The sequence below is a fragment of the Oxyura jamaicensis genome, chromosome 3, assembly GCF_011077185.1.
Source record: "Oxyura jamaicensis isolate SHBP4307 breed ruddy duck chromosome 3, BPBGC_Ojam_1.0, whole genome shotgun sequence".
In the NCBI taxonomy this organism is placed as follows: domain Eukaryota; kingdom Metazoa; phylum Chordata; class Aves; order Anseriformes; family Anatidae; genus Oxyura; species Oxyura jamaicensis.
Genome location: NC_048895.1, coordinates 52,089,826 through 52,114,797, shown reverse-complemented (window position 1 = coordinate 52,114,797; position 24,972 = coordinate 52,089,826). Strand labels below are relative to the sequence as shown.

Here is a 24,972-nt window from a genome sequence, read left to right as displayed (position 1 = left end):
TATTCAAAGTAGTCAATTCTAAGTCTTCTTTTGTTTGATTTTCTGTTTGGGAAAATAGAGATAAGTGGAATTTTGAAAAACAATTCATAAATAATTTTTGATTGGAAAAAAATAATCAACTCCTTGCACAGTGCTTCCTCTAACTTGCTTTGTGATTGGTAGTCACACTGTGAAACTGATGGGCTAAATCATCTACTTTTCCACTCCCCAGCTGGGTGACTGAGTCTTTAGTAATAGTAGAGGAAGCACTGAAAGTATGTGACACAGACACTTGTCCAGGCATATGTTGGTATGGATGTTCATAAAATTTTCCTTTCATGAAAATTTTAAGGCAAAGCTGACTTGTATACCAATATACTGAGGTTAAAGAGATGATTTCTTCACTACCATTTTTGGTAAAACTCAGATTCAGCAGCTTCTTAAAACTTCAATATTTGCACTTCAGCAAATATAGTTTGTGTAAGGAAATCCAATGAAGCCACAGGAATCTTGGCTTGCTTTTCCATTAAAAAAAAAAAAAAAAAAAAAAAAAGTTTCATTTTCATTGTTTGTGTTCCTATTCTTCAATACAAAGGCATAAGAGCAAGTATAAGAGCAAGCAGAGGACGCTCTATTTTTTTTTTTTTTTTTTTTGTGTGTGATTTTTATAATTGTAACAGGTATTCTTGCAATTTATCACCCAGTAAACTATGAAACTACGTCATCCTTGTAAACTTTTTTCTTTTTCTTGATCATTTTCATCAGAAGAGCATATATCAATGTCTGCATCTACACTGAAATTTATTTAACCCCAAGAGATCAGCTAGCATGTGTTTTAGCGTAGAAGCAGGGTCAAAGTAAAAGGAGAGTCTATATACATATTGTGATTTAAATAATGAAAATTCTGATGGTGTCTTTTATTCACACTGCTTTAGGCCTTCCAGAGACAGGTGCATGAAAGTCTGACTCAGCTGGAACTGATTAACAAGCAATATCGTCGCCTGGCCCGGGAAAACCGTACTGATTCTAACTGCAGCCTCAAGCAGATGGTCCATGAGGGGAACCAGAGATGGGACAACTTACAAAAGCGAGTTACCTCCATCTTGCGCAGGCTAAAAGTATTTTTCCCTGTTTAAGACTTCAGCTTTCACTATTGTACTTGTGAAATATGGGTATTCCAGAACCTTCCAGTTTAATGCATTTTAAGTGTTTTTGAAGAGTTTTCTACCTTTGGAAGAAAAAGGGAGCTTAGAAGTTCACTTTGAGGTAACCGAAGCATGAAATCTATAGGCAAATGCTTGGTGACCTTTAATACCATCTCCTCCTTAGAATATAACTTTCATATGTCTGCTAATTGCAGCTGAAGGTGATATTACTGAAGAGGGAACCCTAGAAATCATGTAGGAAATGAAAGATGAAAGTGTACTGAGTTTGGATTAGGTTTGAATGGCATGAAAGTTCTTTCATTGGAGAATGCTGTTGCTGTTTTTTGGGAGGTTGTTTGGTCATTTCATGCCACTCTGTTTTCCACTCCGCTTTCCCAGCATTTTATTGGCCAGCGTGAGGAGTTTGAGACAGCACGTGATAGCATCCTGGTTTGGCTAACAGAGATGGACCTGCAGCTGACCAACATAGAGCATTTCTCAGAGTGTGATGTCCAAGCAAAGATAAAGCAACTTAAGGTAAAGAATAAGTAAATGGAGAGAGGGTGAGGGAAGAGAGAAGGGATAAAAACAGTCTTGGGTCATCAGAAGGTGGGAGTGCGGGGGAGGCAGCTAGGGGAGAATTTAAGAAACAATAAGCCAAAGTGCATCCTGATACAGTCCCTTAATTGCAGGCTGAAGTTCAGCCTCGGAAGTTTTGGTATATGTCATGTTTCAATACATACTTTTCTGCTAGAGTGAAAGAAATTCGGGCAGTGATAAATTTTCAGAAAAACAAGTGATAGTGTCTGTTCCCTAATTAAAGGAAGAAATGTAGATTAAAAATAATGTCAGGTCTCCAGTACCTCTGACACCTAACAATTACTACATTTTTCAACCACTTCTGCATCCAAATAATACATTATTTGGTGAGAAAAATGTCAAATGGGAATCACTTTATGTTATCCAAAATTCCAGTAGGTTAGCTTTAGCATCTGTGTCCATTCTAGACGTTTGGTCATGGGCATGGCTTGTTTAGAGAAGAGCTTTCTTTCCAAATACAACAAGAGAGGAATGAAATGGTAAACCATGAAGTATCACTGTTTTTGACAAGAAAGATTGTGGAATGCTAAATTTAATTTCTCATTGTTGTTCATACCAGAATATTTAGAATCATTCCATTTTGTAACCCGCACCATTCTTACTGAAAAAATGTAAGACTTGTATCCTTAATAACTTAGGTTGTTTTAATGAAGATTTCATTGATAAAGTATGGGCTTGCTTTTATAAAGGCTTTCCAGCAAGAAATTTCCCTGAACAACAACAAAATTGAGCAGATAATTGTGCAGGGAGAGCAACTCATTGAGAAATGTGAGCCAATGGATGCAGCTGTCATTGAAGAAGAATTAGACGAGTTGCGTCGTTACTGTCAAGAGGTCTTTGGACGTGTGGAACGTTATCACAAGAAACTGATACGTCTTCCTGTGTGTATACTTACATATGTATTTGTTTTATTGCCATTTAACAAATGTGAGAATGAGGAGACAGAAAGATGTTGAAAACATTTCCAACTTTCAAAAAAAAAAAAAATCCTGTGGTTTTAATTTTGTTACAGCTCTGACCATCTGCCTCCCTTCACTGCATGCTATTTATGTCCTGTTCAGAGAGCAAACTTAACAGATCTGGATTTTTTTGTAAATCCTCATGAAAATCCATGAAAACTTGAGATCTATAAAGTTTTGCTAATGGGGGAACATCTCTATTGTTTTGTTTTCAAAACAATAGTAGAGTGATTCTCCCCAAGCAGAACAGATATAAATTTGTCTCCGTAACTGAACAAACAGCTGAGAAGTGAGAGCAAAATGACTATTGGTAGCTCAAGTCCCATGAAAGGGAAGGAACAAAACCCATTTTTTCCAAAAAAAAATGAAAATATAATAGAAGCACTGGTCACAGTAAAGGTCACTTAACACTTGATTCCAGAGTTTTCTTTAACTTGATGTCTGCATTACACTGGCATCAGTAAAAAGTCTGGAGCCATTTGCTTAGTGTGATACTGTGGTGTCTTACAAATGACCTTGCATTATGAAATTTCTTGTTGTTCTCTTTTTTTAGTGGACCTTTAAATAATAAAGGGGAAGTGCAAAAGGAAGCAAAATGTAAACCCCATCATTTGACTATTACCTAATGCTGCTTTATATTTATGCTGCCCAAGTTGACCTTACAGTGCTTTTGCATGTTGCATTGATTCATCCATTTGTGTTATTTTTCTAGCTGACAGATGATGAACATGACATCTCTGACAGAGAGGTGGATCTGGATGAATCAGCAGATCTCTCTGATATACACTGGCACGACAAATCTGCAGACAGCATTCTCTCCCCGCATCCATCTTCCAACCTTTCACTGCCCCTTTCACAGCCAGTGAGAAGTGAGCGATCAGGTCGGGACACCCCTGCAAGTGTGGACTCCATCCCCCTGGAGTGGGATCATGACTATGACCTTAGCAGAGACCTGGAGACAGCTGGTTCACGGGAAGTGCACTCTGAGGAAGAAGGTGGAGAACAAGAGAAAGACTTCTACCTGAGAGGAGCAGCAAGTATAGCAGGTATGGTAGCAAATTGTGTGTCCTGTTCTCTCAGTAAGAAGAAGCAAATGTTACATGTGTGACTGCTTGGCTAAGATACTCATGGAAAAGTATTTTAAATAGCCCCTGAAGATCTTAAATAGCTTTCCCCAAGTGATCCCAACGGCCTTTTGGCCTCAGATGCAGTGCTGGAAATTCTTGGATGACTACAGCCTTGGAAGATCACAAAGGTTTGTATGATATGACAGAGAATTGGCTATCTCTGAGCCTGCAGCCTGCCAGATGGGATATGTCATCTGTAAGAACTATGCGTCATAACTTATTCTGACTAGAGGAAACTATGCTGGATATGGCAAGAGGTGCAGAACATACTGATGAAGAAATGCTGGGGGAGACATCAACAACCCAAATCATAAAGTGCTTAAGTAAATCTTAATGCAGTCCATATCCCAGCAAGACTCCAACAACTGTGAGTTTAGACTGAGGTGGCATCTCAAGTCTTGCTTTCCAGCAAAGCTGGAAATCCTTTCTAAGTTTGTATAGTTTGTGCAATAAATCTTAATGAGTGAAAGTTACCAAATGCAGACAATTATGCAGGAAGACTTACTGGTATTTTATACTCTGATCTTGTGGCTGTCTTTTGCTTTCCAGGTCATTGCTCTGAAAAGAGTCAGGTTTCCTTAGATATTAAGAGACTTTTTAGCAGGATCCTTACTTTTGTCTTCATTGTTGTTGTTTTGTTTGTTTGTTTGTTTGTTTGTTTCTCCAGAAAGGATGTTTGCTATTGGAACTGTTTCTGTACTTCATCCCATGGAAGACTTCTGTTATGAGGAGATAGCCATTGCTGAGCTGTCAGTTTAGACTGCTTTTATTTTTTCAGATGTAGAAACTCTTGACATCTATGTAACACTTACAGAAAACACACTCAAAAATATCTCTGGGAGGCACTGAAAAAAAACACTAAGCATAGCCAGATGCAAATACTACATAAGCAAAGCATCTTCCTCTTCTCTGTATCTTGGCATCTGTCATACTTTTCACAACTTACAAATATTTCTTCTGTGGCAGCATTGTCACATTAATGTAGAAATACCTGCTTTACTGCTGAGATTAAAGGTATTACTGGGTGCATGGATGAAACAATGAAGTTTGAAGTATTGGCCCTCTCACCTTAGCTAATTAGACAAAGCTGATCAGTAGTTTATTCATATCGGTATTTGTTCTCTGAAGTCCCACAACAGGACTCAATGCTCTATGTCTCTCAGAGAAGAGTGATTTCTACAAAGATTCGGGCACAAGGAAAAGATATAGAGCAACACCTAATGGTTCAGTTTTGCATTTTATTTTATTTTTTTTTAACACCGCAGCTTGAATTATTATAAAGTTTTAGGGTAGTTCTTATTTCATGTGATTATGATGCTAAGGTGACGGACGTACTGTCATCCAACATCTTTGTTTTAGTCTTTTATATTGGAAGGTAGATTTTCTTTCCGTTTGTGTTTTTACACAAGATTAAGGATACTGTTTCACTTGTTAGATCTCAAAGAGATTAGATGTACTTGCAAATACCTTCTCTCATGATCTCACAGTTTTATTCTTGTGAAATAATGAAATATTGCAAATATTAAATATCAAACATTTTTAAATCTTTGAATTTGTGACCTCAGGTTCACTGTCTGTTTTTATTTTTTTTCCCCACTTTAGTCAAATAAGTAGTGAGAGAAAATTTTGAGCAACTTGTTCTATCTATTTGGTGGGATGTCATTTTGTATGAAAAGAGGTTTAACCATCTCAGAGTTCCCATTTTCTGTAATTAGCTGGACAGAAGTCTTCCTTTACCTATGCAAGTTTTCAAACTTGTTTTTTACAAACAAATTCAGACCATCTTTGTAAACAAATGGAAATCAGGCACAGTCATAGAATATGGATAAGAGGAATCTCACGCAGTCCTCTAGGCTGCAGACTACTTCAGAACAGAATTGGCTGTATCTGATTCATATCACAGAATTCACTTAACCTCTATAAGGAAATTGTACTTGCTTCAAAAACAGTATGAGTTCAAATGGCTTGGTAGAATAATACCATTTTTAAACTGTGCTAAACATTATTTTTGTCAAATATTTGAATGGAAAAACACTATAAATTTTGCTGCTTAATGTAGTTGCTTTAATCAGGTGTGGGCTACTCACTGTGGCCCTTCAGAACATCCAGTCATCTTTGGATCTTGAGAATATAATTACAACAATATCACTTATCATTTATATACCACTTTTGATCTTCAAAATTGAATATAAATAGAATCCATTCATGTAGCTCAAAATTCTACTATTTTAGTGCAGAAAATTAATACATAAACAAGAAGAAATCAAATTTTAATGCAGACTTTGAAACTGGAGCTTGTGATACAATGTTTTATCTGGGAGTGTTTGAACATGAAAAGGAGACATGCTGTCTCCAAAATGAGTGAGGCTAGAACATGTTTCGCTAAGATCTTTGACCTTCACACTGGTGAGAGATTCTCTGAGGGAAAAAGTCCTTTCAGAATAGTTAGCAAGCCTGTTTGAAACTGTGAAGTTTTTGATCATATTATTAAGGAAATTATGTTCATTTGTACAGATCTGTCCTATAAAGATTGCTAACATGCTCTAATGAGACTAGTTACTAGTTTGCTTTGACATGTACTACTCGTACAGCTGCAGTCATGTTTCTTCTTTACTGTCTAATCTACCTAGTATACTTGATACTTACTCTGCCTGGGCAAAATATAGATAGAAGTTCTGGAAAATTTGTGTGGCAGTCACACTTTTTGTTTATTTGTTTTTTGATACAGGAGAATCTAGTGCTCTAGAAGCACATATCCGGCAGCTGGACAAGGCCTTAGATACCAGTCGTTTGCAAATACAGCAAACAGAAAACATCATCCGCAGCAAAACACCTACAGGACCAGAGCTGGATTCCAGTTACAAGGGATATGTGCGTGTGCTTGATTCTCATTATGTGCTGACATTACTAAAAATCACTGTTCTTAGTCATGGTGGTGTATTTTGGAACAAAATAAGCACTCCAAGCTTAAGTTTACTTGAAAGAAATCAAGCTGTATTTTGAAAGAAATACAGCTTTTTCAGCAACTGCTTCTCAGGCTTACTCACTCACATGGTTACTACCCTTAATCACATGCTTTGCTGTTTACATTATTAGTGTTTTTACAATAGTATAAGTTTACAGAAACATCACTCTAGGGAGTTTATTTTCCTATTATATTTCTGTAGATGCCCAAAAGTAATTTCTCACACATGTGTTTTTATCCATCTGATGTTGATATCTTTGTTTAAAATTCCTCTGTTTTTAAGAGCAAGTTTTAAAGCTTGATGCATAATATTCATTTTGCTGATGAACTGTAAATGTGCATCATGTAAGCAAAGTTGCCTATATGGAATCCATGACTGAAAAGCTTTCTCAGAGAGGTTTTCTGTAATAAAAATAGCTCCATAAGTTTTTCAGACCATTTTATTACAGACAGAATTTAAAATTTATGTGCTTGGATGCATAGGAATATTTCCATACTGTTGTTTCTTTTCTTAATCACATTTTCTAGTGTCTAAACATTTATAATAGATGTCACCTGAAGTCCTCCAGCAAGATATGGCACAGAGGCACTGAGATAATTTAAGTATTTATTGTTTCCATATAGATTTCTTTGATAGTGTCAGGACAGATTGTCAAAGGAATAGATTTTTACCCTCACACTTGGACCTACCTGCAGAAAATTTTGGAAGCTGCATTTTCCCTGCAACTAGTCTTGTACAGTGCACATTGAGATGGGTATTTTTTGTTTGTTTGTTAACACAGATGAAGCTACTAGGTGAGTGCAGTGGAAGCATAGACTCAGTAAAAAGACTTGGATACAAACTGAAGGAGGAAGAGGAAAAATTATCTGGACTTATTAACCTGAACAGTACTGAAACCCAAACAGCTGGTAAGTAATATTCAGTATTTTTATGGAAATCAGTTACGAAAAGTAGCAAACATATGCAATGTTTTTCTGAATTAGCAGTTGGTATTATTTACTGGCATAGATATTTGCATAACTGTGTCTGTTACCATGTTCTGTTTAACATCTCTTACAATTAAGTAGGAATAGTAAGTATTCCTTGTACATGTCATATGAAGACTTTAAGTATACAAGTGCATTTTAAGAACCCCTTCATATCATGAGACATAACTGTAAATCTTTGGGGAAGTCCCTGTAGATGCAGTGCATTTTATTAAATGTTTTCTTTTGAAAAATGATTGCTTATTTTGCCCTACAAAACATGTAAATCAGCATTCATTTCTTCTAATACTACTTTTCACTTTTTCTTACATTAGCTGTCTACAATATAGAAATATATATTCAACTGGTAGAAGTATTCACCTGAGTAATTTTAAGCATCAGCTGTAGAGCAGAATGTATTGATTGTAAAAGCATGAAGATGTTCCAGAGTCTGTAAAGGCAAGGTCTCCATTCTCAGCCTGGCAATACATGCTACCTGTGTGGTTTATTTTTTTGTAATTAATATATATATATATTTAATTTTAAGTTGATGGGATGATACAACTTGTCCTTCTCTAAGGCGTAGCATTTCAAGTAAACTAAGAAGAAATAGCCCCTAATTTATTTCTATTTAGCATAGATACTTATCCAATGCAACATCAGTAGCTTTAGCAAATGTGGTGATGTGGGAATATTAAATAGTGAGATGTACAAATACTTCTGAAATTAATAATAAATATGTGGCTAGTTAGACATATTCAGATTCTGTCCTGTTGGTATTTACTCTGATTTAAAATGTCTTTATACCAGCATAACCTGTTCAGACACATGTATCAACTTAGTTCTCTAAAGCCAAGAGGAGTCTGGCATTAGAGAGCGGTAATATTTTTTGATGCCTGGTTGCTCATCCACATTTTTCATTCTTTCTCTCCAATACAATGTTTTTTCAACCTAACTTAGTTTTCAGCATGGTGCTTAGGGGTTTAGGGTTTTTATAGATTTTAAGGGGCATCTTTTGTACTGTGCAAAATTCAACTGACAAAATTGCATGTGTGGCAAATGTATGGGGTGTGTGTTTTTTTTTCTTTTTCTGAACTTGGTGTTTATCATTCCAGGTGTAATTGACCGATGGGAATTAATCCAGGCTCAAGCTATAAGCAAGGAACTAAGGATGAAGCAGAACCTTCAGCAGTGGCAGCAGTTCAATTCTGACCTTAATAGCATTTGGGCTTGGCTGGGAGAAACTGAGGAAGAGCTGGAGAAGCTCCGCTGCCTTGATCTCAGTACTGACATACAAACCATAGAGCTTAGGATTAGAAAGCTGAAAGTGAGTTCTCTTTTCCATAATTTAAGTTGTAAACAGTCCTGAATGCAACACGCATGTTAGAAAGGTCGCTGATAGTTACAGCTGGTTTGCTCCATTCTGTACATAGCTGATGACTGAATTAAGTAACTTCAATGTGATTTTATGAATCACCTTTTGGCAGAAAAATGTACCACTGCCATTTACTTTTTAATCCAAATGAATTTTTGAAATAGTAATTCTGTGGCAATTCTGTAATTCCAGAATGCACAGATAATTGCTGTAGTTAGCTAAGCTGATGAAAGTTGAATAAACCCAAATGAAATAAAATCTCTTCTAGTAAAGCTGGTAACAAAATAGCTATTTCTAAAGATACACCTCTGGGACGTATTACTTTGTGTGGAGGAAGAAGAGTGCCAAATGGGCTCTAGCCTAACTCACTGGTGTCACCCAGTACAGCAAAAAAAATGGTGTCACTTTGCAACATTCCTGTTTCTTCTGTTATCTCAGATGTATCAGGATCTGATCACTGCCTTTGTGATCTCTCCTGGATACTTTACAGTTATAAAGACCTGGAAATGTGGTGCTCCACAGCTTCACACAGAGTTATTAGCATCTTATAAGCTTGGGTACAAAAATGTGGGAGCCAATGTCAAAATGTACTGTGATCCATGCTAGGAATGAGGTAGACAGACAGTAAAGATTGTTTCCGGCAGTGATCCATTTAAACCATATTAATGCTGATCTTCACTGCAATCCAAATATAGCTGCCATAAGTACTACAAAGGTCACTGTGACATGGGGCTTTTAAATAAATGCTTTAAACAAGGTGGAAAAGGGGACATTTCATAAGAATCCTGTTCTTATCTCACCCACTCTTGGAAAGCTCATTAGTGCCCTCCAAACCAAGCGAGGTGGGGTTTCTTTTGTGGTTTCCAATGTAAGCAAATCATTTTTTCTACATGTCCTGCTTCTATAAATTGGAGTAAGTTGTTTATACTCTTGTATGTTTTCTTTTCCTTCAGTAAAAGTTTTTATTTTAAAATACTGTTGACAGCCATTTCCACTTGAAAACATGTTGTTGGTTTGTTGGGTTTCTGTTGGGTTTTGTTTTTTTGTTGTTGTTTATCATCAAAACTGAGAAGTGAGGCCAAAAGTTTTATTGTGAGCTAAGTACAATTGTCCTAAATTTTGTTGGACCCTCGTCTTTAAAATAGCTCAAGCATGAGCCAGATCTTTAAAATTCAACTATGACTTCAGCCTTTTAAGACTTTAAAAGTTTAAATAGCTTCTTCTAGTTTATGCTCACAGTAAAATTTTAGTAGATGTTAAAGAGTGAACATTTGCAGAGTCACACAGTGAGCATAGAAGTCTCATATGCAGAGCAAAGAAAGAGACATTAAGGTATATTATGCAGTTGCTGAAGGCAAATCTTTGCATCCTTATGGTGCCTTCTCTGCTTGATTTTTCTGAAAGTTGCATATTTTACTAATTTCTCTTCTTTCTTCCACCTATCCCCTTTCTCTTATCATCAAGGAGCTGCAGAAGGCAATTGATAACCGCAAAGCAATCATTTTATCCATCAATTTGTGCAGCTCAGAGTTCACTCAGTCTGACAGTGAAGAGAGTAAAAAGCTCCAAGAGCGCCTGTCACAGATGAACATGAGCTGGAAACACGTATGCACTATGATGGATGAATGGCGCTGCTCACTGCAAGATGCGTTAATGCAGTGCCAGGTCTGTATTGTATTTATTTTAAATAGTCCGCAGCCAACATATCAAAGTTATAAACCATATTGCTTTCTAGTGTGCTCATTATCCAGTCTGGAACTTGCCCGTGTGAGCCAAAACACAACTTTGTTGTATTCTCTGTAAAGAAATTTCTGAAAGATACACATGCACTACCCGAAGCATGTATTTCTAGCCCAAGGTTTTCTAAGTTTGTCATTTCTGGAATAGTATTCTCATACACTGTTCTACACTTCCTTACATGTTATGTTATTTAACCCATAGGAGCTATCATAGGATCAACTAAAAACCTAAATTTGACAGGAATTTTCCGCTACATTATTAAAACCCCCACTCATCCATCACTTATAGGACTTCCATGAAATGAGCCATGGCTTGCTGCTCTGGTTAGAGAACATTGACAGGAGAAAAAATGAGATTGTGCCCATCAATCCAAACCTGGACTCAGAAATTCTGCAGGATCATCACAGACTTCTAATGGTAGGGCTATAATCACTCTCTTCTCTCCCAAAGCACATCATCAGAAAAATAGGTAACCAGATTTATCTTTCATTTGAGGATTAGCATTGTCTATTTTGTGCTAACACACAATTATGGGACTAAGTTCTAACTGGGACTAAGCAGCTAACTTTACTTAGTAGAACACCACTCATTTCTGTCAATAGCAGAACTAGCAATTTGAAGACTCAGGCAACACCTAGGCTGCTGTATATCTTGCTGTCATTTGATGTTCAGTATTTTGGAAGGTCTGTCCTCAGTGGAACTTGCTGAAAACATCAGGGATGTTAAGCAGTCACAGAATGAACTGCAAGCTGGAGGGAAGGAATGCCATTCAGAGGGAGCTTGACAGCCTTGAGAGGTGGACCTGTGTGAACCTCATGAAGTTCCACAATGCCAAATACAAGGTCCTGCATCTGGACCAGGGCAATCCCAAGCACAAATACAGGCTGAGCAGCAAATGGATTGAGAGCAGTCCTGATGAGAAGGACCTAGGTGGATGTTTAACATGAGCCATCAGTGTGTGCTTGCAGCCCAGAAAGCCAACTGTATGTTGGGCTGCATCAAAAACAGCGTGACCAGCAAGTTGAAGGAGGTGATTGTCCCCCTCTTCCTGGCTTTTGTGAGATCCCACATGGAGTACTCCATTCAGCTCTGGGGCTCCCAGCACAAGAAAGGTGGATGTTATTAGACCAAGTCCAGAGGAGGGCCATGAGGATGATCAGAGGCTGGAGCACCTATCCTATGAAGACAGGTTGAGAGAGCTGGGGTTGTTCAGCCTGGAGAAGAGAAGGCTCTGGGGAGACCTTCTGGGGAGACCTCTGGGGAGGCCTTGCAGTACCTAAAGGGGGCCTACAATAAAGCCAGAGAGGGACTTCTTTCAAGGGCATGTAACAATAGGATAGGGGGCAATGGCTTTAAACTGAAGGAGGGTAGATTTAGAGTAGATATTAGGAAGAAGTTCTTTACTCAGTGAGAGGTGAGGCAGAGGTTGCCCAGAGAAGCTGTGGATGCCCCATCTGTGGAAGTGTTCAAGGCCAGATTGGATGGGGCTTTGAGCAACCTGGTCAAGTGGAAGTCATCGTTGCTTCTCAGGACAGGACATTTTTATTCTTTATCTTTCCTTTCCATTTAATTAATTTCAAATGACTGCTTTCATGACTTCAGATGACTTCAGGCTTTGTTCTTTTTTTTTTTTTTTTTTTTCCTTCCAAAATAACGTCCATTTTAAAAAAAATCTGGTGCTTGCACTTGCAATAGCAAATCAGACGTGAACTGCTGGAGTCTCAGTTGAAAGTGGCATCACTGCAAGATATGTCCTGCCAATTGCTAGTCAATGCTGAAGGCAAGGACTGCCTTGAAGCTAAAGAAAAGGTGCATGTCATTGGAAACAGACTGAAGCTCCTCTTGAAAGAGGTTATACGTCACATAAAAGACCTAGAGAAAATTCTAGACATTTCAAGTAGTCAACTGGTAAGTCATGTTTTTCAATTCCTTTCTGTTTGTTGGGCACTTTCCCACTGTTTTGGTTCTTGATGGAACCAGCCTCTTCCTGTAATTTAAAGTAAATTAAAAAGTACTATTTTTAAACTGTATTGACTTTGGTAGAAAATGCTTCACCTAAAGCAATTAAGTTTTGACTACATGTTGGTTTTTCTTTTCCTTCAGGGTTAACAGAGAAAACATGTAATACCTTAATCTTAGAAAAATTGCTAACAAAACTTAAAAAAAAAAAATAATAAAAAAAAATAACGAATTAATTAATTTCATGAAATTAACTTTTTTCCTTCCCTTTGGAAACAACTCTACTGGGATTTCACTTTAGGACTTGTTTGTTTGTTTGTTTATTGAGTTTGTTTACCTGAACGGCTAGTTGATGCATTTCTGAGCTCCATTCCTTCTGAATTTAGGATTTATCCTCATGGTCTTCTGCTGATGAATTAGACACATCAGGCTCAGTGAGTCCTGTATCTGGACGAAGTACACCAAGCAGGCAGAGAACGGTAATTTCACATCATATACTTTCAGCCATCAAATGCGTGGGAGCTCTGGATGTCTACTGTAGTTCTAGCCAGATGAAAGGCCCCCCTTCTCACGTGATAGGAAAGGAAATGTTATAAGCCAAATAAAAAACACAGCTGCTTTTCCCAACCCTGCTGCATATCCCATCCTGCATGAAATTTGAATTGGTAAATATTATCTAAAATCAGGGCTGTCAGTGTGGTTGGTTTACCATGGTATGGCATGTTGTGTCTCTTGTATTTTGCTCTAGTGATGACAGCATCTCAAAGTCTGGTCTTGTCTGGTATAATCAATCTTCCATTTCTGTTTGGCCTTCTCTTCAGAGCTGCTTCATCGAGAACCTCAAATACATATATTTATTTTCATTTCTGATGAACATTGTAGGTCTTACTGAGACTTTCGATGAACGGCTAAATAGAGCTGAAGGACATAAAACATTGATCAAAACAGCTAGTTGAACAGGACCTAATCAATGATGGCAACTCTGGAGTTGTCTGTTTACATTGCTGGCACAAAATTCAAGAAATGGAGCCATACATGCGTAGTACTTAACACTTCCATACTCTGAGCCCAAAATGGAACTGCAATTATTTTGTCTTTTTCTGCAATTCTATTGGTTGATTACTTTACTTTTTTTTCCTTAGTTCTTAAAAAATCATGTATTTTTTTTTTCCATTTGCACTTTGTAAAGCATCTGAGTTCTGTCTTGACAAACTGTATGGCTCTTGGATTTTTGTTTTGTTTTGTTTAGTTTGTTTCTACATTCCCTAGTTTCCTTTTAGATGCTAGTATAACAATGTAAAGGAATACTGGCTTTTCAAATGAAGAAACAATATAAACTTTTACATTTTATTTCAAAGGTCAATGCTTTCATCTTTTAAATTTAACCTTAAATGACTAATAAAAACTCTGATATCACAGATGTAACTGGAGGATGCCTGACCATTGCAGGAAATGGAGAAGTATCTTACCATAAAATATCTCTCTAAAAAGTATGCAGATTTATAATAGACTTTGTCTTAACATTTTAATATGTATTCATCTATCTATCATTTGTTAGCGTTCATGTACATGACTACTTTTTCTCATTTTTGTGCATAATGTATAGCTAAATTTTATGATTCATTGTGTCATACAACTGACCCACTGTTGGGTCTGTTTTTTCAGATTTCTGCTTTTTGCATTCACAATTTTGGAGACTGAAGTGATGTTGTTTACAATTTCAGCGCCAAATACAATGATGCTATATACTAATACCAAAAATGACATCAGATCAATAATCATCTAACTGCATTAAATATTCCAGCAAATAGTTGTGAGTGCAGGAATGCACTTAGAGTTACTTGGCCTTCAAAATTGTGTGGAGGGCAGTGGAGAAGAGGCTAAACAACTAGAAGGAGGCCTTTTGACTTTTTTTTTGTTGTTGTCTTTGGGAATACTAACTTTTCACAATTGCATTTTGAAAAATCTGTATTTTCCCATATTCATATCAAATTTATTTCTATTTCATATCACAAATTATATGAGCTCAATTTCTAGTGACATATATATGTTTTTAATCCTTTACATATATATTTATAAATGGAATAGCTAAACTGTCATTTTTTAATTCACTGTGAACTTTCTAATTATTTCCATATTCAACTAGGTGAAAAGAAAAGCCAGTTTCCTTGGTTCATGGGTATTGGTCACTTCATTTGATTTATTTGTTTGTTTCCTTTGCTGCACTTTTAATTTAGTTTCATTAGTAGCTTGTCTTTATTTGCCTGGACTGAACATTCTTCTTTCTTTACCCCCTGTTCATTGCAAACAGCCACGGGGCAAATGTAGTCTCTCACAGCCTGGACCCTCTGTCAGCAGTCCACATAGCAGGTACCTTATTCTCCTGGTTTCCACACTCTGCTCTAGAACCCCAAGAGGATGATGAAAATTGGCCGTGATACCTCAGTCCACACCAACTCTGTCAGTCGCCAGGACTTAAACAAGTGAAAACTTCCCTATTATTACTAGTTTGGCAAAAAGTGCTCTCAATTACTCCATATTCTTTGTTAATAGGAATACTGGATAATTCTTGCATCTCTACAGCTTTTGCTTCCTAGTAATTCCACGTAATAGACATTTATTTTTCATGTGTTTTTTACAGCCATATTTAATGATGATTTTGGCATAATTTAACAGAAATGCCAGTAGGTTCATGGCAAACACTTTTTATCATCCTCTTTACCTCTAGATATTAAATTAAGGAAGGTAATAGGCCAGTACCATCTTCTAGAATTCACAAAACCCACAGATCTGGATGAGACATACTAACATCCCTTTCTTTTCCATTTTTTTCTCCTTCCCTGAAATGTTTTGTTCGGTTTGTGGGTTTTCAGTACTTAAGACTCAAAAATTAAAAGCCAGAATTTGAAGGTTTTAAAACCTGGGGTCACTTTCTCTCCCCCCATCAGAAGACTGCAATGTAACGTGCTAATACTACCATGGCTCATGCCAATTGCTTGCATCCGTGTACTGCTCTGGGAGCAGCACTGCCCCATCTCTCTCTGACCAGTAGAGAGCAGACTTGCAGCTACAGCTTTTTGCTTTCCACCTTGTCTCCAGCAACCTGTCATCTCTGCAGCTAACAGTGCTTCTGCATTCTTTGTTGTTGTCAGTGTGATACGTGTACTTTCACTCTTTTACCGATCAAATCACTAGCCTCTAAAGTTAAAAATAACAAATAATAATAATAATAAAAAAGTAGCAGTAAATATGCAGGCATATATATACACACTATGTATAAAGTGGACATCTTTTGCTATTTCAGAATCTTATGCAACACAATGGGAAGACAAAATAATCAGAAAGTGTGATCAAAATAGATTTGTTCTTATAGTTAAGTCCTAAGTATGATTTATTCTACATATAACATGAACTACTTCATTTTTAAACTAACTCCTGTGAAGTGAAAGATTTAAGGTTGGAAAGAAAACAACATTAGATTTAATATAGTGATTGAGCAATAATCGGGCATCCAAAATATATCTTGAGAGTATTTTTTTCCCATAAGCAAAATAAAGGCTTTATTCAGCAAAATATAAATGAAATAAAGAATAAAAACACTTAAATTTAGTTGTTTACATATAAACTTCTTTAAAAAAAAAAAAAAAGTTTGTACCACAGGTACAGTTAGTTACTGTGAGTGAAGAGGCAAAACCACACAGCATAGCAGGTGGAGTATCTTTCACTACTTCAACTGACACTAAGAAGCTGCCTTGCTTTTAGGGATTTTTTATCTTCAAAACATAATGAAATCACATAGAAAATAGGTGAAATACATACACACCGTCTTTCTGTCTGATGCAGAAAGAATTAGTTTTTTCCAACTCTCCAGTCTGCTACACAGCTTGGCATTTCGTTTCTCACAGGGAATGGGAGAAGGGAGGAGTGGGGCTTTACTCTGCAGCCATTAACATCTAGGAGGAACAGAGAATGTCTTCGGCAGATAAGCATGCTTGCACTAGCAACACTGTACTCAAGCAACGTATTGTATGCACTCTTCCACTCTTCTGTATGGTCCAACAACCTCTGCCAACCTTTTGAGGTTTCTGGTTGTAGGTGTGAGCAGCTGGCTCAGAGCACAGCTAGCAATGCTTTGCAGCTTTGAGATCAGCCTCTATTCTAGCAGTGGCATTGGTGCGGCACCTTTCAGATCAAGTCTCTCCAGCACTGTTTATTAACACATCTTGTAGCGATACAACACAATGTTCAATTTGTCATTCAGACAAGCATGGAATACGAATGAGTCACTACTGAATAGGAAACTTAATCAAATGCGCAAGCCAGACAGGTTGTGGTTGATGTATAATGTGGTTTTAACTGATAAAGTAGTACAAGCTGTCACTGTGTTCTTTAATATTTTGACATGCCTCTGATCAGAGTACTTTGTGTTTGATCTTGCACTGGATCAGCAAACCCTGTTAGAGTTTAGTATGCAGGAGAAATAAAGTCAATTTTAAAATGTTTATCACAGAAGATTGTGAGGGAAAATTCATTTAAAAATTAGAGGGACCATGTCTTCTGTATAACAAATGTGATATCATTTTGCCTTCCCTATTATCACAGCGAAAAGAAAAGCATCCATAGTGTAGTGCTAAGCAAGGTATACGTTTAAACTAGATGTTACATTGTGGATTTAATTAAATGCTGATTCGAGAGGTATTAGTAATGCTGTACAAAGTAGGAAAAGCAAATCCAAGAATCAACTTCTCTTCCTTCATCAGTTTAATAGAGCTGTTGTAAATGCACACCTGGATCTGTGCCTGTGGATTTTCTGAAGTGATTCAAATGTTAAAAAGATTAAAATAATTGTTCAATTTGCTCAGGAGTGTTTACATTGTCTCTCTTGAGCAGCTCTATTCAAGTCTTGGCGCCACAGTGCCAACCTCCATTTCCTGCTCTCCACAAGCCTCCCCAAATGACTACTGGGTATTTAAAGGTCACTTACTGTTCCTGGAGCATACCAGGCCACAGCACTCTCCATGGCTTTAGCCACGTAATGGCAGTCATTGCCAAGCAGTCGTTCAAACATGAGGTTTTCATTTAGATTGCCATGGCTCTACCTGTTTTCTCCCTCATTCTCACTTAGTGCCTGTTATTTTAACTTCATATTTATTTAACTTCAGATTTATTATTCAACTTCATACTTAACTTCTGTAAGTTTGAATTCATCTTTCAGAAGTATGATAATCAAAATAATACCAACTTCTCCAGGTGAGGTCTGACTCATGCCTTATAGAATATCGTTAAATCAACCCCTTTCTCTTCTGGAAGTCTTGAACTGAAATTTTGAAATTGTTTTTGTCACCTTTCACATTGATGTTGCATCATTGGCTTTTGGTTATTTATCAAATAATATGTCTAGATTTCTTTCTTCATTATCTCCAGAGTGTTAGCTTCCAAATGCATAGCAGAACTTTTTATTTCTACCTTGCATATTGTAATCTTAAGCTCCTTTTCCTACTTCTTAAGTCTATTTCTAGAGTCACCCACTTCTTTCTGCGTAATAAGCTAATCCTGTTTTGTATTTGTAAACACTTCCAACTACTGTCATAGAAATGAATTTTGCAGTTCTTATATTTTGTGCAGTAGTCTTTTCAAAAATATGAAATCCTTGATTAACTCCAGTAATAACATCCTACTAGCCCAGTACTGCTGCTCTCAATATAAGACTGTTGTCTGCATTCCATTAGTCAATTCCCCATTAAATTCACTTTATTTATTCCTATAATTAGCTTGAATGATAAATTATTCTGTTATAATCTTTCAGATGTTTACTGCAATCCAGATTGATTAATTCAACCATATTTTCATTGTCCAAAATATATAAATAAATAAATAAATAAATAAAATAAATAAATCAGTCATCTTCAAATGCATGTACTCATCTGAGCTGAAATTAGACTTCAGTTTGCCCATCTGATCTACAGCCTGGTAAATTAGCTTCTCCTCTCTTGAAATGCTTCAGAAAGGGTTCCAATTTTTCTGACATTAAAGTCCCAAAGTAAGGGTAACTATTGCTTGCACTTCTGAGGTTAAAGTATGAGATTTCTTGACATGAAGAAGCTTACATCTGGCCAGGTCTGCAGCTGTGCCTCTTCCTTTGTCGAGTTAGCAGGAATTATGTATGGAATGAGCAGCAGGTGGTCTTACTTCCTTGTATCCAAAAGGAGCGTCCTGTGTGATAAATGGTGGAGCAGTCAGAAGAGAGACAGAAGATGCAAGCTCAAGAAAAATAAATTACATTTTTTTCTCCAAACTGGCATACAATACTTCAGCTTTTCCTTCTCCTACTGGAGTAGATAGGAGTTCTGCCTCTTATCTATAGTAAGCCTTTTTGTTAACAATGTATGGATATTTTTAACCATCTCTTCTTACCAAATCCATTAAACACTCTGAACTGAGCATTCCATTTTTCAATTATGTCCATTACAGAGGAGTACCTGCAATAAACAGTGACAGTACAGCACTTGAACATTTTAGAATTTACCCTCTGAAGATGTTTTCATAATGATTCATTATTTGCTTGTTGAATTGTTCCCATGCAGTATTAGAAACTGTTGTTCAACACCCTACTTCACTGCAGAGAAAGAGTTTCAATATACTTTGCCATGAACTGTTTTAATTTTTGAAAGAGAATCCATGTTTCTTGTTGAGACCATCCATGCAATTTATACAGTTGATTCTTTTTCCTGTTTGTTGTTTTTATTTTTTGTTTATTTTGTGTTTTTTTTTGTTGTTTTGTTTTAGTAAATCACAAAGCAAAAAGTGCTGGATTGTGCTACAGCAACCATAGGAAAAGATTTAATAATAATAACAACAACAACAAAAAGTAGATGCTGACTTTGCCTTTTGATTTTGCTTTTTAGAAAATTTTTTTCTTTACTCATTATGAAACAGCAGTTACCAACTGCAGAAATACAACCTTTTTTGGTTGGGATTAACAACATATGTACAGTGAGAGCCTGGTAAATAGGTGGACTATGCAATCAAATGCTTGGAAGGTAATTAAGCACTCCTTGTTCCCTTTGTTCCTACCTCAGCCCATTAATTTTTTGTCTTGGCATTCTTGGACAGTAGAAGTCCCGATCTAATTGAACTTTAATATGGAATGCTCTGATGCTGTTAAATGTGCCATATCCTTTCAATGTGTCCTTTATAATACGTGATCTTGCATAATTCAACAAGCAGCTTTCCATCCGGGGTACAATAACGTGGATTAAAACAACGTGTGTTCCGTCGTTTTGATCATCCCTCCATCCTGGGATATTTAGGTCAAGTTAATCATTTAGCTTTCCTGAAGCGTTGGTGGTTTGTTTTCTTTTGAATTGTTTTTTTTTTATGAGTCTTCTTTCTGTCTGGCTTTCTTGAAGTCTTTACAATGGAATGATACACATGTATGAACAACGTATAAAAATAATCTCAAGCACAGGAAGAAGTTTTTTCCTGAACATGTTGAAAGGGGGCCTTTGCCAAGCTTCATATAGTTTTGAAGATGATATTTTGTTTTTTGTATGCTTTCTCACATGGATTCAGATTTATCTGTGAGACAAGATTGAAAGGACAAATTGATCAAGAAACCATCAAGACTTGCCTGACTGGGGAGCATTTGACCTCAGCAGACCTGATCTTCCATACCTTTAAGTTGAGACTAAGTGCATCTTTATGAGTATTTTAACCTCTTAAACCCTAGCAAACTATAGGTTTTCTGGAGCTTCACAACCACAGCAGCTACACATAGGGTTTATAGCAACATATCTATGGCAAAATTCATGACATAACATTTGAATGGAAGATTTCTTGAGACCAATGATTTGAAGACACTAAGTTCTTCCATTTTTGCCTAGTGCTAAAATACAATACTTTACAATGCTATTTAATTAGCACACTCAGATCACCCATGTTCTGATAATCACTTGCAAAATCTCTCTTTTGAGTGCTCCATTTACCTCAAAATCTGTTGTCTGTGTGTTAGAGCTCTATCAGTTTCAGTCAAAAGGTAAAATTTGAAATCTGCTTCTTTATCCTTTATTAAGAATGTATAGGATTTTTGTGCTTAATTTGAAGTGACCCATTTGAAATGTTTGGAAATGTCTCCCATGGATTTCTGATAGATATGTGCCATTTAAAGACAGATCCATAGACACAAGGGATAGAATCACTCAGATGTCTTGTCAGTTGAGCAAATAGATTTTAACTGCTGATCCAATGCAAGATTCGAAATACAATGTGCTTTGTAGAAAATGAGTCCCCATTGCCTGAAGATTGGTGTATTAATTATCTGAATATTGATTTAACTATATCTTATTGCATTATACACTTGCGGATAGTATAAAAGGAAATTAATTTAGAAACTTCTGCAACCAAATACAGTTGTCATTTTAAATGAAAAGGATTCTTTTTTAGGCAGTGTGCAGTGAGCATATGTGACAAGTACGTCCCACTTTTTATTTTCCCCTTCTCTAGAGCACAGTTAAGTGTAGAGTCTTCCCCATAACTGATGAAGGGGCTGTGGTGTCACAAAGCCCATTCCCTCGTGATTATTATTATTATTATTATTATTATTTTTTTTCTTATCCAGTCTAGAAACATGGGGTCTTTTAAGACAGCTGGGGAAATAGCATGTTCAGTGAAAGATACCTCTGCTGTTGTCAATCAGTGTGTACAAATCCTACACCAGCCTTCAGGGACAGCTAAGTATTTCAGTGCAACCTCTGCTGTAGTAATGTCTTAGAGTATTCACCTGTCCATCTTCTTTTCTCAGGTCCATAAGAGGTGGCTCAGGTTCCTCCCCTTCTGAGGCTGGGCCAACATGGCAGCACCCATCCTTTTTCCTCAGAGTCCTCAGAGCTGCTCTGCCACTTCAGCTCCTTTTGCTGCTCCTGATTGGGCTGGCTTGCCTGGTGCCGATGACCGAGGAGGACTACAGCTGTACTATGGCCAATAACTTTGCCCGCTCTTTCCATCCCATGTTAAAATACATGAATGGTCCACCTCCATTATGAAGTTGTGATACAGCAGGCAATCTTGCTGGAGTACTTGCCAGGTGGCAGGATGGTTTTGAAGGGTGACAGGACTCAGCGTGGCAGCTTTACCTGTCTCCTGCAGCCACCACTGTCTCCATACCATTCTCTGCTGGCACTCAGACAATAACAAATATGAGTACCAAACTACGCAACTTATTACCTGAGTAGCATTACTTCAGTATTTGCATCTGGGGCACTAAGGAAGATGTAACATGAGTAAGGGAAATGTCCTTTTGTCCAGCATTCTGGATCCTTTAGCCACTTTATACCCAGGCCATTGCCCTGTACTATGCATAGCCAAGGACTTGATACTGTAGATCTTTTCCTGTGTGCTGCTCTGTATGAGCTATGAGCCTGTATTTGTTAAATACCTTCTCAGTATCTACAGTATGCAAAATAACTAATGCTTAAGAAATTTTAGAGCATTTGTATCATACAATTTTAAAGGATCTTGTATGGCACCGTATTATTCCCTGTGATTTCTGTTTTGGGCATGGTGATCTAGCCTTTGCTTTGGATGTACAAGGTGTAAATCTGAGAAGCACTTTTTTAAGGTTTAAAAAATGGATGTAATAAATGAGATCATAAAAAGTTTTATGAGGAAAAATGTTGAATGTCAAGTTGAAAAACTAAGAACATATTTATGTATGTACAGTTTGCTAAGCCAAGTTTTGTTTGTATTCATTTCTTTGCATTTATTATAGATACCATAAAATATTTTGTCTACGTGCTTTTTAAGGACAACTATGAAAACCTCTAAGTTTAGAATGAGATATGTATGGTATAAAAAAAAAAAAAAGAAAACATTCATATGCTGCACTTCTAAGAAATTAAAAATGCTGTAACAATTTAACAGTATTGGCTGTTAGAATAAAATCATCTGGAAAATGTGACAAATGGTAATATACATGGGAAAGTGTTACATAAACTGTACAGTATCATGAGTTGAACTACAGCATTTGGAGGATCCGAAATAAAGCTCCCTTTTCAGATAAGTGTAACATTTTCCTGGAAAGGATTTGTACATCAACAAAATATCTTCAGTGTCTGAGACCTAGACTTAGATTGACACAAGTATATATTCTTCTCAAGACCTAGTTTCCTTCATTGGTATTCAGGATTTATGCTAGGCTAGATTAGTAGCTATAATCACTGATTCTGAGCAGACAAAAATAAATAATACACTTTCAGGGTATAAAAATTAGCTATTATTTGTAAGAAGTCTGATGGATTCATGAAATTGACCTTTCTTCTCTTTTCTGATATCAGTTTCTATAGTAACATAATTTATGTCAATGGTAATCAATGCACCTACATTCATAATTTGGTAGTTCGCTCACCTTAGACAGGTTAGTCCAGATCTCTGCATTCTTTAGACATCCTTTCATCAGTTGGTCTTTGTTTTCAGTAGCTAATTTTTTTTTGAATGCTATTTTTTTTTCTTTTTTAAAATAGAGCATTATTGAGAGTTAAAAGACTAATTTAGTGAGGAGGATCCAAGGCTGTCTCTAAATTCTATTGCTCGTTCTACTGTTGGTGATCTCATGGAAGCAGATGTTATCTAAAGGGTAGTAGATAGCCTGTGATTATCAAACTATGAAAGAAAGTTTTATCTATATAGCTGTCTGTTGAAGGAACCACAAAAAAAAAAAAAAAAAAAAAAAAAAAAGCCACAGGTGAGACCTGTGTTAATTTCTTACAGTATTTAAAAATTGAGGGAGAGGTGGGGAGTTTTGAAGGCAGCTAGTTAAGGGGGAGAGGGAAATGCAAAGAAGACAGTTCTTTTTGAATGATATCAGATACAATTAATAAAGTACTTTAAATTATAAAAGGTAGCACCTGGCCTGCTTTGAACGGCAACCCAACATTTGACTTTTGTCAGCTGTTTTGCTATTCAGTAGTCACAGTTTCCTGAAGTCTCTGGTTGTATATGACCCATTCAGAACTGAACTTTTTACCTTTTGACCCAACCCCTTCCTCTTTGCAGCTTTGCATCTTTCACTGTTGTTGACAGTTTGTCGTCTTTAGCTTTCTCCTTATCTCTGTTTTTCTGTTGTTTGTCCCCAGTAGTTAAATCATGAGTTTCTTGTAATAACCTGAGCATGTGAGGGTCCATCAAACTTTCTCCTGGAGCTGGATGGCCTCTAACTCCAGAAAGCAAGATGCTACTCTTTCAAAAATTGCTGGGAAGCCCTACTTTATAGAGCAGCAGTGTGAACTGTTTGCTTGTTTGGGATGGTGTTATTGACCTTTTTCTTACGTGTACATCATTGACTCTTGCCCTTGCTGCCCTGTAACTTATGTCTGAAGTGCACAATGGATGAAAAAGAGAGCCTGGCTTATTGGAAGTTATAGAAGAAAGCAGAAGAGGTTATTTTGTTGTGGTGGTTTTTGATTATTTATTCTTGTACTCAGCTTCATCCATGATCATTTTGATTCCTTACTGCATTTACTGTCCCTGGAGATGATTTTTCAGGTAGTTCAATATAAGTGGGAAAGGGTAAAGTTGGTGGAGACTAACATATGTTTATAAAATATTTTCCATGCTGACTGCCTAGGGAGAGCTGTTACAGCTGTTTCCACATTTCTGGCTTTCTGTTCCTTCACACTCCATGTTACTCAGTGCTGTAACAGTCATCTTCCTCTCTATTCCTAGCTTCTTCTCTCCTTAGTGCTGTGGCCATTATTAACCACATCATTTTTCCACATTTCCTCCTTCAGCTAGAACTGTCATTTCACCCACTGGCTTTTTGCATGTCAATCATTTATCTGCAGATTCTTTTTATCTCCCCCTACCCTTAGCTTTTGTCATTCAAATACTTGTTTTCAGAAGGTTTCACCTAAAGATTTTGCTTTTTTTTTTTTTTTTTTTGAAAGTAACCTCAGCAAGCTTTCAGGGTTCTTCTAATTATAAGGTCCTCTCAAACCATAACAACCATTCTACAGGCTACCACCTACAGAAAATGACAATTATTCAGTTGTTAAAGAGTTAAAAGGCTATGCAAAGGAGTTTTGGAAGTAAAGTTGTTACAAAAAATGACATAGTATGAGTGCATCCACATATACACACATATATAATGGCAGAAAGCGGTCTT

At 36.8% G+C, this 24,972-nt stretch overlaps 1 protein-coding gene across 14 annotated transcripts in view; it reads left to right on the top strand.

The window, feature by feature from the left end:
• Positions 1-22,878, top strand: part of SYNE1 (spectrin repeat containing nuclear envelope protein 1) — a 301,148-nt gene extending 278,270 nt beyond the window's left edge. For 13 of the 14 annotated variants that reach the window (XM_035322952.1, XM_035322962.1, XM_035322953.1 and 10 more), the window contains 13 exons: positions 915-1,097; positions 1,524-1,661; positions 2,414-2,605; positions 3,396-3,729; positions 6,539-6,681; positions 7,558-7,684; positions 8,857-9,068; positions 10,581-10,781; positions 11,145-11,273; positions 12,552-12,764; positions 13,202-13,294; positions 15,127-15,185; positions 21,616-22,878. In XM_035322952.1, coding sequence (XP_035178843.1) covers positions 915-1,097; positions 1,524-1,661; positions 2,414-2,605; positions 3,396-3,729; positions 6,539-6,681; positions 7,558-7,684; positions 8,857-9,068; positions 10,581-10,781; positions 11,145-11,273; positions 12,552-12,764; positions 13,202-13,294; positions 15,127-15,185; positions 21,616-21,856 — 2,265 coding nt within the window. In that variant the 3' untranslated portion in view covers positions 21,857-22,878. The remainder of the gene's footprint in view (positions 1-914; positions 1,098-1,523; positions 1,662-2,413; positions 2,606-3,395; positions 3,730-6,538; positions 6,682-7,557; positions 7,685-8,856; positions 9,069-10,580; positions 10,782-11,144; positions 11,274-12,551; positions 12,765-13,201; positions 13,295-15,126; positions 15,186-21,615) is intronic. The other variant, XM_035322958.1, reaches the window with a different exon arrangement.
• Positions 22,879-24,972: the final 2,094 nt, after the last annotated feature.